This window comes from Lynx rufus, unplaced genomic scaffold (assembly GCF_022079265.1).
Source record: "Lynx rufus isolate CCGP_SWC_20201006 ecotype Redwood Valley unplaced genomic scaffold, mLynRuf1.p SCAF_6, whole genome shotgun sequence".
Taxonomy (NCBI): domain Eukaryota; kingdom Metazoa; phylum Chordata; class Mammalia; order Carnivora; family Felidae; genus Lynx; species Lynx rufus.
The window spans coordinates 104168646-104190977 of record NW_025814878.1 but is presented as its reverse complement, the minus strand read 5'-3'; the positions used below and the strand labels follow the sequence as shown (position 1 = coordinate 104190977).

The 22332-nt window shown below is 46.5% G+C and overlaps 1 protein-coding gene across 2 annotated transcripts; it reads right to left on the bottom strand.

The window, feature by feature from the left end:
• Positions 1 to 8410: 8410 nt before the first annotated feature.
• Positions 8411 to 22299, bottom strand: MRPL14 (mitochondrial ribosomal protein L14). Of its 2 annotated transcripts, none has more exons than XM_047103140.1 (3): positions 22232 to 22299; positions 11124 to 11202; positions 8411 to 8890 (listed from the first exon to the last, which is right to left on the bottom strand). In XM_047103140.1, the coding sequence occupies exons 2-3, from the start codon at positions 11192 to 11194 to the stop codon at positions 8524 to 8526; spliced, it is 438 nt and encodes a 145-aa protein (XP_046959096.1). In that variant the 5' UTR covers positions 11195 to 11202; positions 22232 to 22299; the 3' UTR covers positions 8411 to 8523. The 2 variants fall into 2 exon arrangements, with proteins under 2 accessions (XP_046959096.1, XP_046959097.1); XM_047103141.1 differs by lacking the exon at positions 22232 to 22299 and adding an exon at positions 22116 to 22218.
• Between the last annotated feature and the right edge of the window lie 33 nt (positions 22300 to 22332).

Below are 22332 nucleotides of genomic sequence, written 5' to 3'. Positions count from 1 at the left end.
TTCAGTATCTGCAAAACAATCCATGTGATACATCACATCAATAAAAGAAAGGACAAGAACCACATGATCCTCTCAATAGATGCAGAGAAAGCATTTGACAAAATACAACATCCTTTCTTGATAAAAACCCTCGAGAAGGTAGGGACAGAAGGATCATACCTCGAGATCATAAAAGCCATATACGAAAAACAAACTGCTAATATCATCCTCAATGGGGAAAAACTGAGAGCTTTCCCCCTAAGGTCAGGAACACAACAGGGATGTCCACTCTCACCACTGTTATTCAACATAGTATTGGAAGTCCTAGCCTCAGCAATCAGACAACACAAAGGAATAAAAGGTATCCAAATTGGCAAGGAGGAAGTCAAACTTTCACTCTTCACAGACATGATACTCTATGTGGAAAACCCAAAAGATTCCACCAAAAAACTGACAGAACTGATCCACGAATTCAGCAAAGTCTCAGGATATAAAATCAATGCACAGAAATTGGTTGCATTTCTATACACCAACAATGAAGCAACAGAAAGAGAAATCAAGGAATCAATCCCATTTACAATTGCACCAATAACCATAATATACCTAGAAATAAATCTAACCAAAGAGGTGAAACATCCATACACTGAAAATAATAGAAAGCTTATGAAGAAAACTGAAGAAGACATGAAAAAAAGGAAAAATATTCCAGGCTTATGGATTGGAAGAACAAATATTCTTAAAGTATCGATACTACCCAAAGCAATCTACAAACTTAATGCAATCCCTATCAAAATAACACCAGCATTCTTCACAGAGCTAAAACAAACAATCCTAAAATTTGTATGGAACCAGAAAAGACCCTGAATAGCCAAAGAGATCTTGAAAAAGAAAACCAAAGCTGGAGGCATCACAATCCCGGACTTCAAGCTGTATTACAAAGCTGTAATCACCAAAACAGTATGGTACTGGCACAAAAACAGACAATCAGATCAATAGAACAGAGTAGAGAACCCAGAAATGGACCCACAAACGTATGGCCAACTAATCTTTGACTAAGCAGGAACGAATATCCAATGGAATAAAGGCAGTCTCTTCAGCAAATGGTGTTGGGAAAACTGGAGAGTGACATGCAGAAGAATGAACCTGGACCAATTTCTTACACCATACACAAAAATAAACACAAGATGGATGAAAGACCTAAATGTAAGACAGGAAGCCATCAAAATCCTAGAGGAGAAAGCAGGCAAAAACCTCTTTGACCTCGGCTGCAGCACCTTCTTTACTCAACACGTCTCCGGAGGCAAGGGAAACAAAAGCAAAACTGAACTATTGGGACGTCATCAAGATAAGAAGCTTCTGGGGGCGCCTGGGTGGCGCAGTCGGTTAAGCGTCCGACTTCAGCCAGGTCACGATCTCGCGGTCCGGGAGTTCGAGCCCCGCGTCGGGCTCTGGGCTGATGGCTCGGAGCCTGGAGCCTGTTTCCGATTCTGTGTCTCCCTCTCTCTCTGCCCCTCCCCCGTTCATGCTCTGTCTCTCTCTGTCCCAAAAATAAATACACGTTGGAAAAAAAAAATAAATAAATAAAAAAGATAAGAAGCTTCTGCACTGCAAAGGAAACAATCAGCAAAATTAAAGGGCAACCGACAGAAGGGGAGAAGATACTTGCAAATGACATATCAGATAAAGGGTTAGTATACAAAATCTATAAAAAAAACTTATCAAATTCAACACCCAAAAAACAAATAATCCAGTGAAGAAATGGGCAAAAGACATGAATAGACACTTTTCCAAAGAAGACATCCAGATGGTCAACCGACACATTTTTCGAAAAAATGCTCAACACCACTCATCACCAGGGAAATACAAACTAAAAACACAATGAGATGCCACCTCGCTCCAGTCAGAATGGCTAAAATTAACAACTCAGGAAACAACAGATGTTGGCGAGGATGCGGAGAAAGAGGATCTCTTTTGCACTGCTGGTAGGAATGCAAACCGGTGCAGCCACTCTGGAAAACAATATGGAGGTTCCTCAAAAAATTAAAAATAGAACTACCCCACGACCCAGCAACTGCACTACTAGGTATTTATCCAAGGGATACAGGTGTGCTGTTTCGAAGGGGCACATGCACCCCAACGTTTATAGCAGCGCTATCAACAATAGCCAAAATATGGAAAGAGCCCAAATGTCCATCGATGGATGAATGGATAAAGAAGATGTGGTATGTATTTACAAAGGATTGTTACTTGGCAATCAAAAAGAATGAAATCTTGCCATTTGCAACTACGTGAATGGAACTAGAGAGTATTATGCTAAGCGAAGTAAGTCAGTCAGAGAAAGACAGATATCATGACTTCACTTGTATGTGGAATTTAAGGTACAAAACAGATGAACATAAGGGAAGGGAAACAAAAATAATATAAAAACAGGAAGGGAAAAAAATAGGGAGGGGGACAAAACATAAGAGACTCTTAAATATACAGAACAAACTGAGGGTTGTTGGAGGGGTTGTGGGTGGTGGGGATGGGCTAAATGGGTAAGGGGCATTAAGGAAGACACTTGTTGGGATGAACATTGGGTGTTATACATGGGGGATGAATCACTGGAATCTACTCCTGAAATCATCATCGTACTATATGCTGACTAACTTGGGTGTAAATTAAAAATTAATTTAAAAAAAAGATAAAATAAAAACAAATACATGATCTTACAAATAAAAGGAGTAAAAAGTAAAGACTAAAATTAACTTTTATATGGAAAAGGGAGGAAAAAAAACGTGTATATATGGATTCTCTCTAAAAAGTCACCTACCAGGGGCGCCTGGGTGGCGCAGTCGGTTGAGCGTCCGACTTCAGCCAGGTCACGATCTCGCGGTCTGGGAGTTCGAGCCCCGCGTCAGGCTCTGGGCTGATGGCTCAGAGCCTGGAGCCTGTTTCCGATTCTGTGTCTCCCTCTCTCTCTGCCCCTCGCCCGTTCATGCTCTGTCTCTCTCTGTCCCAAAAATAAAGAAACGTTGAAAAAAAAAAAAAAAAGTCACCTACCAAAAATCAACTTAATTAAGTACAAAGGGAAGCCTATGGGACAGGAGATCTGCGGCAAAGTCTCTTCCAAATACATGGAAAACTATGTAACTAATTCTCAATGTTTTGCATATTTTGGGGACAAACCTGGAGAAACAAAATCCACAGACAACCCTAAAACTTCATTTCAAGCAAGGGTTTCATTCTCCTTCACCAGCAAACCTTTAACCAGAGCTGGCAGCAAATCAGTACGTTCAGGTAGTTGGTTAAGGACAGGGACAACGAGGTCCACGGACTAAGGGAAGCTCCACCCCCTGGCCCTGTGTGCCAACCAGGAAGGGCACTGGCTTAGTCTGTGGGCATGGGGTGGCACAGCCACCTCCAGCCCGTGACATCCAGTACAGGCCAGGAGCAGCATCCCTTGAAAAAGCCAGCATGTGAGAGAGGCCTCTTTCTCTCTTCTTGCACTGGCACTGTGCCCTCCTGCCTTCCGGAGTGGTACAAATCAACAGGGAGCCCAGAGCAGGGAGTGGGGACCTGGGAGGGTGGCTCTGATCCCACATTGGATCATCAGTCCCGATTGACCAACAGTTGCCTCTATTTGGCAGGTAAACATTTGGCCTAAAAGCAATTTCGAAGGAAGGTTTCAAACTATCCAAGGGTATCCCGATTATTCAAGAGCTCTTGTGAAATTCCCAAAATGTTTAAGTTCACTTCCATTAAAAAAAATAAAAACAAAAACAAAACCAGCTTATAGTATGTCTTGAGATAGTCTGTCATAATATCAAGCAAATGACAAGAGGCATTACTGTTCCTGAATCTGGCTGGAAACCACTGGTGTTAAAAAATCATAAAGGCAAAAAAAAATCATAAAGACACTAGCTTGATGCTGAAAACTGAGAAGCAAACTCATGACCACTGTGAACCTGGGAACTCCCAACAATTTGGAAAATGACTAATATTTGGGAAAACAATTCAGCAAATGTCCAAAATGCCAAGGGGTACTGAACTGTGATCTCTATCCATCCTCCAGGTGGGAAAGAATAAAACAAAATCCTGAAACTTTTTGTTAAAGATTAAATTACAAAATCAGAGGAAGGAAGAAATGCAGCTGCCAGGACAGATTTGAATTTCAGTTAATCATTTGATTCCATATCATGCAATTTTCATCAAAAACAAGAATTCTCAGCAGCTGAGAAAGAACCAGAGAGAACATGAGGAAGAGGCCAAGAAAGGCAATGAGGGGAGGGAGCAGGAAAGCTAAGGAGGCTGTGCCCAGGAGAGGCCAGAGCCTGTGGGCTCCAGAGGAGGCAGCCCCTGGGGCTTGCTACCCTGCTGAGGGAGGGGTTCCTCTCCTCCCATGAGTCCTGCCTCACAATGGTCTCTCTCTCTCTCTCTCTCTTTCTCTCTTTCTCTCTCTCTCACTCTCTCTCTCTCTCTCTCTCTCTCTCTCACAGCCCGCCCTCGCTAAAGCAAGGCTGGGCTTAAGTCTCAAGAGGGAACTGCCCTTCACCCAGGAAGAGGCCACCCTGCCAGAGGTGCCTGGCTTCTGTTCGCCAGGAATGTTGGTGGCGACAGGATGATCTCTGCACATTCTTTGACCAGGTCCCTACCTGCAGCCAAAGACATACCCTTCAAAGTGGCTGGGGCAAGGGCTGCAGCCAGAAGCATGTCTGGACTACTCCAGAGGCACCCCACTGGCTGGGTCCCCTGAGCACCAGGCCCCTGTGCAACTCCGAGGCTGTGGCTTGCCCAAAGTCACAAAACTAGGAAGTAGCATAGGCCCAAGTGGAGTGCAGGTCTCCCAACCTACAGTCCTTCCATCACATTTCTTTGGTGGCACTGTAGCAGAGGGAGTAAAACCACAGGTAGAGCCAAACACTGCAGGAGACAGAGTGATGAAGCCTATGAACCAAGAGACATGAGGCTCTTTGACCCGTCAGGGGCAGCTTCTTAAGGGCGCGGAAGGGAAAAAAACAAAAGCAAGCTTATACTCATAGGGAAACATAATCTGTGATTATAAATATTTCATGAGCGAAGAAAGTGGTACTGGCTGAGAGACTGGGGCGGGGAGGGTGGACAGCAAATTAGATCCCAGTTTGCAAAGTGATAGGGCAGCTGGAAAAGCAGCAAAGCTGAGGCTATTCTGGGCTGTGCGCTGGGAAGGCCTGCGTCACAGGCGGAGAGCAGGGTCCGGCCACTCGGCTTTGTGGAAACCACAGCCTTCCAGTGGTCAGCACAGAACACCTTGGGGAAGAGTGAAGAGCAGAGGAAGGGACAGCGAGGACAGTCATTTGAATGACTTGGGTAGGCCCCAGCGGCAGAGGGAATGCGGCAGAGCGGCAGGACCCTGCAAACTCGTGAAAGGATCCACACCACAAGCTGGCTGCTGACTAAGGGCACAGGAAGGAGTGAGTCTGACCCCAGAAGGCAAGTGACCTGTGAAGAGAAAGGGCAGCTCAGGAAAGAGCAAAGGCCCAGCCCCCGAGCAGGTGGTACCCGGCTGAGAACAGTTCTGCTTTTCCTTTGCCTCAGGACAGGGGTCTCTTTCCCCCAAAGCCTTTGGGAAGCAGCAGCCCAGAAAGCAGAGAAATTAAGAGCTTGCTGAGTACCAGCTGCTACAGTAGGAGACACTCAACACTGACAAAGCAGGACCCAGGCTGCGTGTGATACCTCCTCCTTGGCCACGGTCAGCCACTGCAGCAGAGCATGTCAGCCACAGACTCTATCAGTCCTTCCACAGGGCCAGATGGAAAAGGGCGTTAGCTCCTCAAGTACCCAGGGGGACCCTGAATCAAGCTTTGTCGGAGGGGCCCTGGGGAGCGGTGCACGCTTCGACCAAGTAGACGGAAAACTACGAGCCCTCACCTCACTGCAGTCAAGACATAGCAGGCAACAGGCTCCAAGGTGTACCCACTGACTTCAGGAAACGCAAATTATCCTCTAGGCTCACAGCTAGAGAATCCATTCAAGGTGGGGAGGACCATCAACCACAAAATTAAGACCCCAAAATGCTGTGGGAAGACTCCGCAGTTACAAGTCCCAGGATCTGACTTCCAGACCAGCTTTACTACCTAGGAGTTTTAAGACCCTGTGAAATCAAGTTACCTCTGAAGTTCAGTGTCCTCATCTAAACCATGGACCAATGCCTGCCAAACCTAAGGACTGTGAGGAATCCAAGGACAGACATACACATCCTTTCAAAACAGACACTAAGTGCCATCCCAATTTAAGAGATCATTTATATCCAGCTACCTACCTGATATCTCTTGGATGTCTCAAAGGCATCCCCTTCCAGATGCCGCTAATTGCTCCCTCCCTGCTACCCAGACCTCTCCTAGGGTACTGCCCCCTCACACCATCCAGGCATGGAAGCCAGAAACCCATGACCCATTCTTGGCCATCCCCACCATCTTAATGCACCACCAAGCCTAGTCAACTGTACTTCCTAAAGGCTTCTCCTTCCCTCCTTTACTACCCTCCTCACCCAACACATCATCATTTTCACAGGGCCTGCTGCAGAGCCTATGCTACCCATTTTGGCTTCCCTCAGCCCCTGTCCACAGAGCACTAACCACATCTCCTCTCCCACCACCCCTACCCCACATGCTAAATACCCCACAACAGTACCCTCAACGTAAGCTGGAAAGGCAAGGAAAGCTGCCTGGGGCCTATGAGGCCTCGCACAGCCTGGCCCTGCTCTTCTCCTACTCTCAGCCAACACCACACTCCGTCTCACTCTCCCTGCTCTGGCCACACTGGCTTTTTCAAGTCCCTGGTACTTATACCATTCACTCCTGCCACAGGGCTTTTGCACATGCTCTTCCCCCTGCCCGGAACATTTTTCCCTCCTCTCTAGCCTAACTAATGCCTACTCATTGATTTTTGCTAAGGTATAATAAAGCACATGATGTGCATAACTCAATAATTATTTATAGATCTATACCCATAATTCCTGCCTAGATAGGTTTCCCTCTTCCCCTTTCCTGTCCACACTCCTCCCCACCCCCATCACTATCCTGACTTCTATCACTTCTATTCATTTCTCAGAAAGTAGCTGATGCAACCCTTTCTCAGAGAAGCTGACTCCAATCCCTCAGAAAAGTCTAACCCCTCTATCACAGGCACTTTCACACCTGAGAATTTGCATTTGAATTATGTGATCTGTGTTGATTTCCCAAGGGACACCGGAGGCTCCATGAGGGCAAGGACCATCCCTACTTGCACTCACTGCTGTTTCTCAGTGCTGGCACATGCATAGAAATGACAACAAAAAACAGCTAATACCTACTGAATGCTCATTATTGCCAGGTACTCAGAGGTACTACCTCACTGAACTCTCACATCAATCCTACCAAGTAGGTGCCATTGTTATATCCCCATTTTACAGGTGAAAAAACTGAGGACCAGAGAAGTTAAACAACTTGCCCAAAGTCATTAGGTGGTAAGTGATGGAGTCAGGATTCAAACTCAGGCAGTCTGGCTACAGAGCCTGTGTTCTTTATTTTATTTGTATTTTAAATGTTTATATTGAGATAGAGCGAGCGCACCTGTGCCCACAAGCACAGGGAGGGGCAGAGAGAGGGAGACAGAGAATCCCAAGCGGGCTTTGCACTCTCAGCACAGAGCCCAACACTGGGCTCAATCTCACAAACCGTGAGATCACGACCTGAAATCAAGAGTCGGACGTTTAATCGACTGAGCCACCCCGGCGCCCTGGAGCCTGTGTTCTTGATCATTGGGCTACTCTGCCTCTCAGAGGCCACTGGAATATACTACAAGCATGTGCTCAGGATAACTTGAGTGAATGGACTTACAAACGAGTTGATGAGATTTCGTTAAGGGAACTAAGGGAGCCCCCCCAAATCTCTCTGAGAAGATCAACAAACAAATGGGACCCACCTACATAGGCCCAAGATTAGGTCATCTGCAAAACATAAGGGCTCGTCCATTCCCCCAGCAGTCAAGGGCAGAAGCTTTCTACTGAACACAGAGGAGTGCTTCTGCTCCCTAGCACAGGGTACTCCACAGCAGAGAGAGGATTACCGTCTGGGTTCCATCGAAGCCTGAAGGCAATATTCCACTAGATTAAACAAGTCCCTCTGCTCTTTTTCATGCTGACCCTGTAATCTCCATAACCATTTAACATCTCAAACCCTCTGACACACAAAAAAATTGCTAGCTGGCAAAAAAATAAAATAAGATCTTGCCTGGTTAGAAAGTGACAGAGTCCAAGTGCACACGTATGAATTGGCATTTGGTTTGTACATCCATTCTCCAGAGCTTGACAATCCTGGATGGGCTCATAGGCTACTTCCTGCAAAGACCGCCATCTTGTGTGGCCAGACAAGGGTTGGCCACCTTTTAACTGCTTTGGTGCCATTTACCTCATGACTACATCCCAGAAAGCTCAGGAAGGAACACACAGGAAAAGGTTTATTTTTTCACAGGACACTGTTCCCTGGCATGAGGCCCCGAGTTCCCTCCCATGAGTCTCAGTGCAGCCAGTGGCCTGGCCACTGCTCACACAAAGTTCTGAGCAATGGCCAGCACTTTGGAAAATTCACCTTCCCTCTGGCGCAGGCTGGTGGGGATGGGTGTCTTAATTCGGGTCCCCACAGGGTTCCCATTGTCCTCAATGAGGACCACATTGTTAGAGTCAAACCTGGGGGTCATCCGGGGACCAGGCATGCGATGGCCCACAATGAGTGCCTTTTTCTTCTGTCCCTTGATGGCCAGCAGTATCCGGTCACCCACCTTGCCCACCCCACTCTTGTTATAGACATGGATGCAACGAGGAGGGCGATGGTATGGGGTGTTCCCCAGGGCACTGTTGTCCACCACACGTACGCGAGTCATCTTCTGAATTGCATCGAGGCTCCCAGTGGTGCTAGGGAAAGAGAAAAAATGTCTGAAGTCTGTATCTTTCCTGGTCAGGGTGCAGAGGCCTCAGAGGGCAAGGCCTGGGAGAGATTAAACGTTAGCAACAACATGCTGAACAGAGCAAAACCCAGGGCTCTGACGGAAAGTCGGGTTCTTGTGAAGACTTCTCTGTGACCAAGACAGTTTCCTCACAGTCAAAAGCTTCTGCTGCCAGGTCAACATCTCAACTTGGAGGGGTTTTAAGGAGAACCCGATTCTCTGTTACAACGATCTTCATGGCAACCTAACTGAAAGCCTTTAGTATTCAAAAGAACTCTGAGGATTAAGGGAATATTTTACGGGCCAGGCCTCACCCATTACCTAGCCTGCAAAACCTGCTCCCCCACAATACACCGATTCCCAAACTTCCCATCTGTGTGTTGCTGGGAACTAGACAACATGACTAGGTTTGCTAAGGGGGTCCCCTGACATAATATAGGAGAAACCAGAAATAAGTCAAGGTAACAATCTTTTGTCTCAATGCATTTGCCCCACTAGACTGGAATTTATTTTACAGAATACCTATTAAAGGCAGACAAACTATTATTAAGCAGTCTGATAACAGGTGGATTTCTATTTTCCTGAAGTGCTGGCATTGTCCCGGGTAATCCTAGGCTCTCCCCTCCAATTCCACATGCTTGCTCCAGGTAATCTCGTTGGTTCCCTCTGCTTCCAACTAGTAAATTTCATCTCCGGCCCCACTTCTTGCCTGTACTCTAGCCCTGCATTCACTCCAAGCTCCCCGCAACGTGTCCTACTGATACTGCAGGCTCAATAGGTTCCACAATGACCTCATCGTCTCCCCTTGCAAACCTCCCGCTGCTGCCATATTTTCTTTCTAGAAAATGGCTTCTCCAGCCCCCAAGCCATAAACCTCTCTCTCCATCAACACCCTGGCTGCCAAGTCCTATTGCCACTACCTGCAAAGCCCCTCTGTCCCTTCCCTCCAACCCCACCAACACTCTGTCAGTTCCACAGCTTTCTCTCTTGCGCCAAGACTGTTACATTAGTGTCCCAAGTGGTTCTGTGTGCCTCACATTGCAGACCAAGGGCTCTCATCAGAACATTAAACTGAGGCCAACCCCCCCACCCACACCCCCACTTAAAACTGTACAGTGGTCCACCACTGTCTACACTGTCGACAGTCTGGCCCCCCCTTACCTGCTGATGTCCACAACCTCTTCCCATTGACCAGAGTGACCTGTGCCCTCCGGGCATACCATGCCTCTTAGCCCGCCCTGGAGGCCTGGATGGGCCTGCTCCCACTTCCCTTGTGGGAAGGCTGCCTCCACTCTCCCTTCCCCCTCCTCGTCCATTAGCAGCTCCTGTCTCAAGCCATCCAAAGCACCGTACAAACCTCTATTATTATACTGGTCACATTTCCTCAGAGTTATTTGTTTCCAAGTTTGCTCCTGTGGCCAACTGTGAAGACTCTTTCAGGACAGGAAGCAATTCTTATTCATCTATGACCAACCCTAGGCACAGTGCTCAGTAAATGCCAGGGAGTGAGTGCACGAACGGGGCCAGAAGGCACATTTGCCAACAGGAACACACCCGGTGCTCTGCGTCCTGGCTTAGCATCTATAAGGAGGGGAGGCTGTCATACTTCCACCGTGCCTGAGTTTTGGTAGTAAGCATGTAACTTTTTAAAAAGAGATTCCAGGGGCGCCTGGGTGGCTTGGTCGGTTAAGCGTCCGACTTCGGCTCAGGTCATGATCTCACGGTCCGTGAGTTCGAGCCCCGCGTCGGGCTCTGTGCTGACCGCTCAGAGCCTGGAGCCTGTTTCAGATTCTGTGTCTCCCTCTCTCTCTGCCCCTCCCCTGTTCATGCTCTGTCTCTCTCTGTCTCAAAAATAAATAAACATTAAAAATAAAAATTAAAAAAATAAAAATAAAAAGAGATTCCATTTTTAAAAGAAAAGGTTTTCATGCCCTGGGGGAATGACAAGGTCAAGAAATGTCAGAGTCCAGCAAGGACCGAAGTTACATCTACCGTAGGCCACTCCCTACCCTACCTCCAACAGCAAAGTCACCTCCTTACCAATCCTCTTACCTGACCTGACCAAACCCCAGCCGCTCTGGCCCCTTAAGCTTTCCCAGATGCCAAGCCTACCTCTCTGGGTTCCCAGAGTCATGTGATGCCCAGCCCTGATGGGAGGTTTACTCAAAGACGCAGCTTTAAGAACCGAATGGGAAAGTTACCTGAAACTGCGCTGGCTGAGGGCTCTGCCTGCACGGGTGAAGGGGCACCAGAGCCCAGCAAAGAAAGCCATGGCAAATCCTGCAGGAAAAGAGGGGGAAAGGGGTTATTTCTAAGTCAGTGTCCTTACTCAGAGCCAACCTGCTGGGGATTCGTGTGGGAGGTGGTACTTCTAGCATAAGATCATTAGTCACTAAATATAAATCTTAGTGGTTAAAAGATACACAGATGATTAGGTGGAACTCTAGCTCCAGTTTTGCTGATTCATATTCTCACTGGGGTCAGAGAGCTGGCACGGCCCACAGCAGTTCTTGCTATAATACAATAGCACAGAGGATGCCTTCCTGGTTACAGACTTCCATCGGCAGGAAGAAAGCAGGAATCCTCTGGTACACAACCAGCCAGTGAGCCCTTCCCAAGTCCTCCACAGAGGAGAGCCTACACACCACTGCTTCTGACACTCCTGTGTCTCCTGAAACAGAACTTTTCTCCAGAACTTTTACTCCCTGAAAGCAGACTACCTGACCAACTGCCAGCTTGTCTTGTCACCATATCACCTTTCCCCAGATATAAAAGCCAGAACACCTGGATAGCTCAAGGCTAGTCAGGTAGAGCCAAAGGATGCCCTCGCCACGTCACCGACCAAAGCCTCTATCTGGGTCAGTCTCCCAAACAACAATATAACACAGAAAAATTACCTGCCCCACTCTACAGCTGAAAGCCGTGTTTGGGACAACAAGGTGGAGACAGAAGAACAAACACCAACCCCAAACTGACCTCTCCAACTTGCAGAACCCCAACCCCACAGCTCCCTAGCCCCAACAAATATGGCAGCCCCAGCTGCCTGCAAGACCTGGGCATCAGTTAGGGGTACGTTTAAGAAAATCCTATAGCCAGCCAGCAATTCTAGCTGCAAAACATGCCTGTTCTTCTATCCAAATATTTGGCTACAGAAGGCCTCATCGAGAACTTTCTGCTGAGAAAGGCCTCTACCACTGGAGTATTTACACACAGCCTTCCCTCCTGTAACTTCAAAGCACCTCAGATAAGATTTTATTTAACAAGGGTGGGAGCGGGAGCCACTATTTACTTCCACAGAAACATCTAGACACTCCAGAAATGCTTATTAACTACAATTTAGCCTCAAATCACAAGCTTATTCTCCAGTGTTTTCCTTAAGACAACCCAGGAAGCATTGGCCAAAATGTAGTTATGACCAGAAAATTAAATGCAAAGAAAGGCAGCTAACTTCTAGAACTACTAATGTCTGACATACCGAATCAAAGACAATCAGAAGAGGCCAGCTTTACCTTTATAGCTAGGTGACCCTGGACAAGGAACTATGAGCTTCAATTTCCCCATCTGGAACACCTACACACAGCTGGTCATGAGATAAGCCATGCAAAGGACAGAGCATGGGGGAGCCTGGGTGGCTCAGCTGGTTAAGTGTCCCGATTCTTGACTCTGGCTCAAGTCACGACCTCACAGTTTGTGGGTTTGAGCCACGCATCAGGCTCTTTACTGATGGCACGGGGCCTGCTTGGGATTCTCTATCTCCCTCTCTCTTTTCCCCTTCCCCACTTGTACTCTCTCAAAAATAAACAAACATTAAAAAAAAAAAAAAGATGAAAACAACAAAGGACAGGGTGCCTGGGTGGCTCAGTTGGTTAAGCATCCAACTTCAGCTCAGGTCATGATCTCACAGTTCATGGGTTTGAGCCCCGTGTCGGGCTCTGTGCTGACAGCTCAGAGTCTGGAGCTTGCTTCGGATTCTGTGTGTGTGTGTGTGTGTGTGTCTCTCTCTCTCTCTCTCTCTCTGAAGCCCCACAGCTGGCCATGGGCAGAACCAGAACCAGAACCAGGCCCAGCTTCAGCCCAAGGGTCTTCCCACACACTGTACAGCTTCACTCTGCCATGCAAAGCTCACTTCTCAAAAGGGAGCTTAGGGCAAGAAGCAGTTTTAAGGGTCATCTGGTCTTTCTCGGTTTTCTTTCTTTATGAAAATTTACCTAATAGTTATAAAGCATCAGGCGCTAGACTAAGTGCTTTACATTATCTTCTTTAAGCCTCACAAAACTATAAAATAGGTATTAGTATTAGTATCAGCCTCATTTTACACATGAAGGAATGAGGCCCTGTGAGGTTAGATAATTTGCCCAAGGTCACACGGCCAGGAGTGACAAAAGTGAAATCTGAACCCATGCTCTTACTCAACAGTTAACGTGGTTTAACTTTAATTTTACTATTAGTATTTTTCCAACTGTTAAATCCTCCCCATTCCATCACTGGTATCACATACACATTTTACTCATCCCCAACCCAATGCTTGCTGAATCAACCGAACTATATAAGCACCAGGTGAAAATTATTCACTTTAATCCAATTTAAGTTTTTGAGGACAATGTGTAGTGTAGGTGGCAAGAAGAGTTCCACACTCTGAGCAATAACTAAAAATTGGCCTAAAAAAAAAAAAAAGGCTCTGAAAAGCAGTCCGTCTGGTCCAGGCGGCGGCTACCTCCGATCTCAGCCAAGCTTTCCCATCTGACGCTGGCGGGCCCTTGTTCTCACTCCCAGGGAGGAAAGAGGCTCCTCAGCTCCTCCACAGAACCCTCAAGATTAGCCCAGCACCACCCACCCACATTCCCTCTCCCGAGAACTGCAACACCCTGCCTCTTCACACCGCACCTCTTCCTCAGTGACACTTACGTTAGTCCCAGGGCTGCCGAAGTGCTGGGGGCTTCCCAGAACTTTCCCGACTTGGGTACAACAAACCCACGACTCAAGGCACCTCTCTAAAATCCGCAGGGCAGCCTGGGCACAAACCCAAAGCCAGACCTCCTCTCCGTGCCTTGCTCACAAGCCGCCCCCACAACCTATGCCCAGCTCTGCCCAGCTAAATCTGCCCTAGTGCCAATCGCATCTCCCCCAGGCAGCCTTGTGTAAAACCACAGCATCACTTGCTACCCCTCCTGCACACCGAGGACATCTGGGGATCCTGTGCCAGAGGAACTCTCACAGCGCCAACGTTCACTATCCAAACTCAGTCACCGCATAAATTTAGATACTTTTTTGAGATAAGGCTGATAACCCTTAACATTCCAGTCCTTGCTACTCTCCAAAACTCAGAGACTCTGCAGAGATCTTGATAACGTGGCATCTGAACTCATTACAGGAATTCAGGGGTCATATAGACTCAGATCACGAGGATTATATGTACTGCCCTCAGACACAGGAGTAATACATTGACATCTCCAGCAGGTACTTCCATTTTCACAAGAAAAGGTCCAATTCAAAGACTTTTCACTAGCTCTTCAGTGGATCTGATAGTGACCTCCACACCCAAAGGACTTAAGACATCAAATGGACAGCAGTAAGCATTCCCATGAACTTGAAAGCACACAAGAACCAAATATATTCACTTACTGTACACATGTCCCTTATTTCTCAAAAAAAAAAAAAAAATCTGTGGTCCCCTCTACTCCCATCCCAGCAGGTCTTGATAGAATAGGAGTGCAATGAATACCTGTTGAATAAAATAAATGAGGTGGCCAGGGCACCTGGGTGACTCAGTCAGTTAAACGTCTGACTTTGGCTCAGGTCATGATCTCACAGTCCCTGAGTTCGAGCCCTGCATCCAGCTCTGTGCTAACAGTTCAAAACCCGGAGCCTGCTTCGGATTCTGTGTCTTCCCCTCTCTCTGCCCTTCCCCCGAGGGCAAATTTTTTAAAAATTTTAAAATGAGGTAGCCAACAGAAAGAGAGACTCCCCTCACCCACGGCTCCACACAGAAGGAAATCCAGACCCTATAAAGCTGTTATCTGTGTATCAGGAACCAGGACATCACATGCAAACATGCTTTGGGAGAACCATGGTGCTAGTCATGGGAGGATTAGCCCGTGCCATGTATACCAGCCCCTGGAATCATCTCCTGGGCCTAGTGCCTACAGTGCCCACTGTGGAAAGGTCCCTCATCCCACCACTAGATAACTGGTTCGGATCAGGCAAGAGTAATAATGGAAGCAGCAATTTACTTCAAAGCAACTCCAACTGACCCTGATGTTATTTCCTAGCATAAATCCATCATGCAGACACAGCCCTGATTCACTTCAGAGCGGTCTATATATAATGCTGTTTCACAAGCAATGTCACTCTGAGTCTTGTGTGCACGGGAAACTAACCCCAATGATATTTCCTCCTCTACAACACTCTCACTCAGAGGCCAGCTATTCGGAAGACTCCAGTGCCAGAGATGGCTTTTCATGCCACTTCCTGGTCAGCACCAAGTATTGCCCTCCAGGTTTAGAGTATGAATCACAACCTCTCCAGGGAGAGGGGGATGGGGGAGCAAGAGAAGGAAGGAGGGGAAGAATGAAAGAAAGAGAGAGATTACTTAATAAAATCCAAGAATTGTGCTCACTTTCCATCCTGGTTTAGCTTTAAGATCTCCCTTCGGTTTTGGAGGCCAGAGAGGGCCAAGCAGGTGAGTATTTTACTTAGCATGGTCCTATAGGTCCCATCAGAAAGACAGTGAGGGCAGGGACCTGCACACTCAGAGGGCTCAGCACAATGTATCCAAATGGAGTTCACTAAGTATCTGTTAAATGAATACAATTAATCTACAATTGCAATTCATTCGTGTTCCAGTCCCAGAGAGGCCCCATGCTGGGGGGGGGGGGTCTTTCTTGTGCCCTTCACTCTGGCTCCTAGTGACTTGGGGAAGCCTCCAAGACACAATGAACATGTTTAGCTAATTTTAACACATAGAGACTAAGCTGGAAAAGCAGACAGAATATACCTCTGGTGCTTTGTGGAAAGCAGGAATGTACCATTCCTTGAGCAAGGAGTAGCAAAATGGTATACTTAGTGTCACAGATACATGTTAAATATACATATATATTTATTTATTCATTGTCTCCACCTGAACAATTTCCATCTTTAAGTGCCTGGCATGTTAGGTACCATATAAAGCCGTCTAAAGAGGAACGGACTCTTAAGAAAAGAGACAAAAATTAAAAGTTCAGCACAATCACATAGGTATGTTCAAAGGACATGTCAGTAAACGAAAAGAAACACTATACAAATGCAAGGCCCAGCCACAAAAAGGAAATACACCTATCGTAAGGATAGAAATGTCCTTCTTAATTAAAGCAGGAAAAAGCAGAAGCTTGTCGGCTTCCAGGAATCAAAAAAAGGACTCCCTGACCTATCATGCAGGAGTCCCTCCTATCTCCTGCAGATCTCACCCCAATCTTTCTGTACCAATAAGTACTCCTACTTGTTGCTTTAAAACTCATTACTGGTTTGTTGCCCAATTATTCTCTTTTAGGAAATTTTGTGGGTTTTTTTTTTTTTTAACCTCACACAAGTATAACATGCTACAATTCTCAAAGTACTTTCATAGATCATTTTGTTGGGTGGTTACTTTTTTTTTCTTTTGAGATTTTATTTTTAAGTAATCTCTACACCCAACGTGGGGGGCTCAAATTTACAACCCCAAGATCAAGAGTTGCGTGCTCTACCGACTGAGCCAGCCAGGAGCCCCTGGATGATTCCCTTCCTGAGCACCGAACAGAAACATATAGACAAATGATAAAGAGCAACAGTCTGTAAGGGGTTGACTCTGTTAAGGGTTTTGAATAGTTCTGGGGGCTCAGTAAAGTACCATTTTGCAGATGAAGAAATGAAGTCCAAAATGCTAAGCAACTTGTCGACTGTCCAAGGTCAGAAAGCTGTTTCCACTGTACCCTACACAGCTAAGATGCTGCTTTAACCATTAATAAACTTCACAGAAACAAGCATGCCACACAGAGGGCAAGCGCTCTTTTTCCTCTGTCAAATCTTTTAAAACTCGGAAATTAAAAAGCTGTCTCTTCATAGGCACCTGGGTGGCTAAGTCAGTTAATGGTCTGACTCTTGATTTTGGCTCAGGTCATGATCTCACAGTTGTGAGATTGAGCCCTGTGTTGGGCTCCACGCTGCGCTAGGAGCCTGCCTAAGACTCTCTCTCTCTCTTTCCCTCTGCCCCCTCCCTACTTGTGCTCTCTAAAAAATAAATAAAATAAAATAAAATAAAATAAAATAAAATAAAATAAAATAAAATAAAATAAAATAAAATATAAAATAAAATAAATAAAATAAAATAACAAAATTAAAATACAATACAATACAATACAATACAATACAATACAATACAATACAATACAATACAATACAGCTGTCTTTTCAATAAATATCTACCCTACACCCAGCCCAGATTAGGACCGAAGCTGAGCTGATCTGATTCACCGGCCAAAGTGTCAGTTTTCCCAGCATCACTATCAATAAACAAAGCATCCCTCCAAGGCACAGTGGGCTGTTTCTACAAAGGCTACCAGTGAGGACCCCATTTCTCAATGTGATTCACAAAGATAAAATGTTTCCAGGGTCCTTGACCTAGGCTTGTTTATTTATTTACCTTATGCTCCACCCTGTTACAAAAGTATTTAAATAGTGGTTCTTGGGGCGCCTGGATGGCTCCGTAGTGGCTCAGTCCATTCAGCTTCTGACTCTTGATTTTGGTTCAGGTCAATTCACTGGATGGAGCCCCCTTGTCCTGCATCAGGCTCTGCGCTGACAGCACAAGCTCTCTCTCTGCCCCTCCCTCTTGTGTGTGCAGGAGCACACTCTCTCTCTTTCTCAAAATAAACACTAAAAAAAAATAAAATAGTGGTTCTTTAATGTATATGACAATTCTCAATCATTCAAGTTGGTTTTTCTTTTTTAAAAAAATTTTTTTTTTCAACGTTTATTTATTTTTGGGACAGAGAGAGACAGAGCATGAACGGGGGAGGGGCAGAGAGAGAGGGAGACACAGAATCGGAAACAGGCTCCAGGCTCTGAGCCATCAGCCCAGAGCCCGACGTGGGGCTCGAACTCACGGACCGCGAGATCGTGACCTGGCTGAAGTCGGACGCTTAACCGACTGCGCCACCCAGGCGCCCCTCAAGTTGGTTTTTCAATATGTGGATTTTATCTACTCTAGACTTGCTCCCCCTCCTTCCTGACCTCACAGGTGTGCAAACACCTATAGTTCCAGAAGTAAGTTTGGAACAATCTTGGTTTGGTCAAAACTCAGAAAAACTGTATAAGGCAAAGTTAAGTCCTACTTAATCAGTTACATACTTCCTTCCCATTAGTACCTCTATTGGGCCAGTGGCAAGGAGCCAGGTTTATGGAACTGTCAGTTGGGCAGGCGGGCAGTAGAGAAAAAGAAAAGCCTAGGGGAGCCCCTGGACTCAAAGAGAGGATGCTGCTGACGGAAGGCATATCTCTTCCACCCTCACCCTCCCCTGGAATCAACCTCTCCAGGCCTCAGCAACTCTCTGTCAAGCAGGGGTCATAGTGAAGAGCGAAGAGGCATGGAAATGAAAATGCTTTAGTGGGCCTCATGAAGAGGGTCATCTTAAGCGGGGAATCCCTCTCTGGATTAACCAGTAAGGACCAGGTCTGCACTGTAAGCAGTTTGTTTCCCAGATGCTGACCAGGGAGAAGAGCCTTGCTCCCTGATTCTCAAGGCAGCACTATGGGTATGTCTTTTAATTAATTAATTGATTAGTTAACTTTAATGTTTATTTATTTTGAGAGAGAGAGAGACAGAGCACAAGCAGGGGAGGGGCAGAGAGAAGGAGAGAAAGAATCCCAAGCAGGTTCCACGCTGCCAGTGCAGAGCCTGATATGGGGCAAGAACCCACGAACCACGAGATCATGAGCTTAGCTGAAACCAAGATCTGGACACTCAATCGACTGAGCCACCCAGGTGCCCCTAAATTTTTTAACGTTTGTTTATTTTGAAAGAGAGAGAAAGAGAGACAACACAAGTAGGGGAGGAGCAGAAAGAGTGACTGAGAGAGAAAATCCCAAGCAGGCTTCTCACTGTTAGCGCACAGCCAGACATGAGGCTTGATCTCACAAACAGAGATCATAACCTGACCCAAAATCAAGAGTTAGACCCTTAACCAACTGAGCCATCCAGGTACCCCCCACTATGGGTCACTCACTCCTAAAAGTGTTTTTCAGCTAAAAGTAAACATGGAAAAGTGCTCCTTCCCTTTTCTAAAGACATAAATGATTTTTAGAAAGTTTTTGACAGGGGGACTTTCCCAGTCTGAGTTGTGTTTCAGGAATAAATAATGAGCTAACTGATGTGTTAATAAGAAAGCATATTACCAGGGCGCCAGGGTGGCTCAGTCGGTTGAGCGTCCAACTTCGGCTCAGGTCATGATCTCACAGCTCGTGAGTTTGAGCCCCACGTCAGGCTCTGTGCTGACAGTTCCGAGCCTGGAGCCTGCTTCAGATTCTGTACCTCCCTCTCTCTCTGCCTCAACCCACTCACATTCTGTCTCTGTCTCTCTCAAAAATAAATAAACATTAAAAAAAAATAATAATTAAAAAAAAAAAAAAAAGAAAGAAAGAAAACATATTACCTCACCCAGAGCAACATTTCTGGAATTTGAATCAGTTCTCTTCCAACCTGGTTGTCATTGCTAATACACATGTAAAATCGCACAACGGTGAGGTACAACCCAAAGAAAACCATCAGCCTCTAAAATGAGGGCTAACTCATAACCTCTAAAAGGAAGGCTAACTTGTAACCTGATTTTTGAGACCTTCAAAAAGAGACCTTTGGGGGCCCCAAGGCCCCCCGCCACACAGCCATAATAACTATCCAAGTAACAAAAACAAAAGGAAAATCCATTTTCCCCAACACAAAATTGGGACAAAATAGGTTTTAAAGGACTTTTACATCATCTAAGATTCTAAATGTCGAGGAGAGCCTAAATAATCATGTCTAGCACCCAACAGAGTACCACCCGAAAATGGACTCCATGCAAGGTTTTTATCCCTGACATTCAGGAGCAATAATAAAATGTTTTGGCCACCATTTCTTCATGGATTCCACAGCACATTTGATTCAATTTTCATTTCAGGCTTTTTGAAAAGTTCCTTCTTCTCTCCAGTAATATGTGGTTTAAAAACCTTAATTAGGCACAGGCAGAAATAGACCGGGAATCCCCCACATGTTCAGATTAAGAAATAGTAATACATAGGGGTGTCTGGGTGGTTCAGTTGGTTAAGCATCCAATTCTTGGTTTCGGCTCAGGTTGTGATCTCACAGTTCACGGTATTGAGACCGGCATCAGTCTTTGCGCTGACAGCCCCAGGCCTGCTTGGGATTCTCTCTCCCTGTCTCTCTGCCCCCTTCCCCACTCATGCACACATACTCTCTCTCCCTCAAAATAAAGAACTAAACTTACAAAAAATAGTAATACATAAGAAACACCTTGTAGTGATCCTCAGAGATCCACTTCCATGACAAGTGCTATTTGGCAATGGATCACACCAGCTTTACAACCATAAAATCAACATCATATGCAAAAATGTCCATAGGAAACATACACCCAAGAAGCTCTAAGCATTAAATGAACAATTCCATCCATGGAAAAACAAAAACCAGAGCAGACCCCTTTTCATCTAAACTCCTTGCTCCCACTCAAAACAACTCCCGGAATCCAAACTTACAAAGACCACCAGGGAGTGTACCAAAGACAGGTTCATCCTCCTTTCTATCCTTCCTAAGTAAACCAACGTACTTCCTACTCCAACAAAATGCTTGTTCTTCAACTGCATGTATCTCCACGAGTGAAGAGTAAATTGTCCTTCTTCTTGGGCAGTACCTCTCTAAAGAGACACACTCTGCTCTTTACTGTACGTTCCCAGTGGGCTGAGTCCTTGTGTACATTTTCAAATGACTGAACACTCAGGCTGAGGAAGGAAAGGCAGCCAACAGGAAGATAAGGGAGACCAATCCATTTCGAAGTTTTCTGTGACACACGAAGAAACACATGGTATTAACACTTGACACATTCACATATGTATGAATGTATGTGTACCTGAAGCAACTGTCAAGAAACAATACTTGGTCTTACTAAGTAAAATGCGCTCTGATGGCTTCTACCTTTTTTTTTTAATGATGGCTGTGATCCACTAAACTGGATTTCAACTAACCAATGGAACTCAGTTTGAATGGGAGTTCAGTTTGAAATGCAATAAATCAAACCTTACTGTTGCATTCCACAAGCTTTTAATGATCCCTTTAAAAAGCCAGCAGACAGCAGAGACAATGACCAATCACAAGAACCGGACACAACCAGGTAAGCAGTGCTCTTCCTCTGTCCAGCAGCCCGGGTTTAAGTATCTCCCAATCTCCCAGCTTTTCCCAGGTAACCCAACATGACTCCATCATATGCCCTTTTGTTACCCCGTTTATAAATTCAGTCCATTCAATCTCCCAGGATGGCAAAGTTCATTTACTGCCCAGTATGGAACGCAAAACTTCCTTTTTGTTCCCAAACCTCCCTCTTCAAGCCTGAAGGGAAGATAGAGTCTTCCAGGAACCCAAAATTCAATGAAAAAGTTGGTACTCTGCGTGCCTTTGTGATCTATTTGTGTAGGTGCTATAAAAGAGGATACACACGGCCTGTCTGTTCCCCCCTCTCTCCCCCTCTCTTCATCTTTCCAGTCTTAATCCCTGGCTGATGCAGCCTCTGGTGAAACGAGAAACCAGGGAACCCCCTGGAACAGGGGGGAGCCACTCATCGGCATGACAGTGAAGGCAGTGGACTCACTCTCCACACCACAGAAGCGCCTGGCAAACGAGTCACAAAGTCATCTCAAGACCCAAGCTGGAAAAGGGAAGGGAAGACAAGAGAAGCAGACAAACTCAAGGAGCCGGGGCTGGGTAACGGGCCGGAGGCCAACTCGCCAAGGCTGGACTGCAGCCCGCCCCTCACCAAGCCAGCCCCACATCCCTGGGAAGGGCAGGTGAGCGCAAGCGGGGGTCGCGGGGTGCAGAGACCCCGGGAGCCCCCGCCGCCCTGGGGGACCGGGGTCAGAGGCCTCCCCTCCCCACTCTGACCCCTCCCACTGGCCCTCTGCCCCCAAGGGGGCCCACTAACCTCCCACTCCGGCTTTTCCCCGTCCACCCCGGGGAGTGCGCTTTCCCTAGTGCAGGGGAGAAAGGAAGCGGGGAAGGAGGAGCGTGACGCCCATTCCCCCCGTCACAGGGTCGTACCGCTCTCGCCGCCCCGGAATATCCCGCGGCGGGCCTCTCTGGCCCAGCGCCGCCTTCCTCCCCCACGCGGCCTCTCCACTGCGCCTGCGCGCCCGACCCAG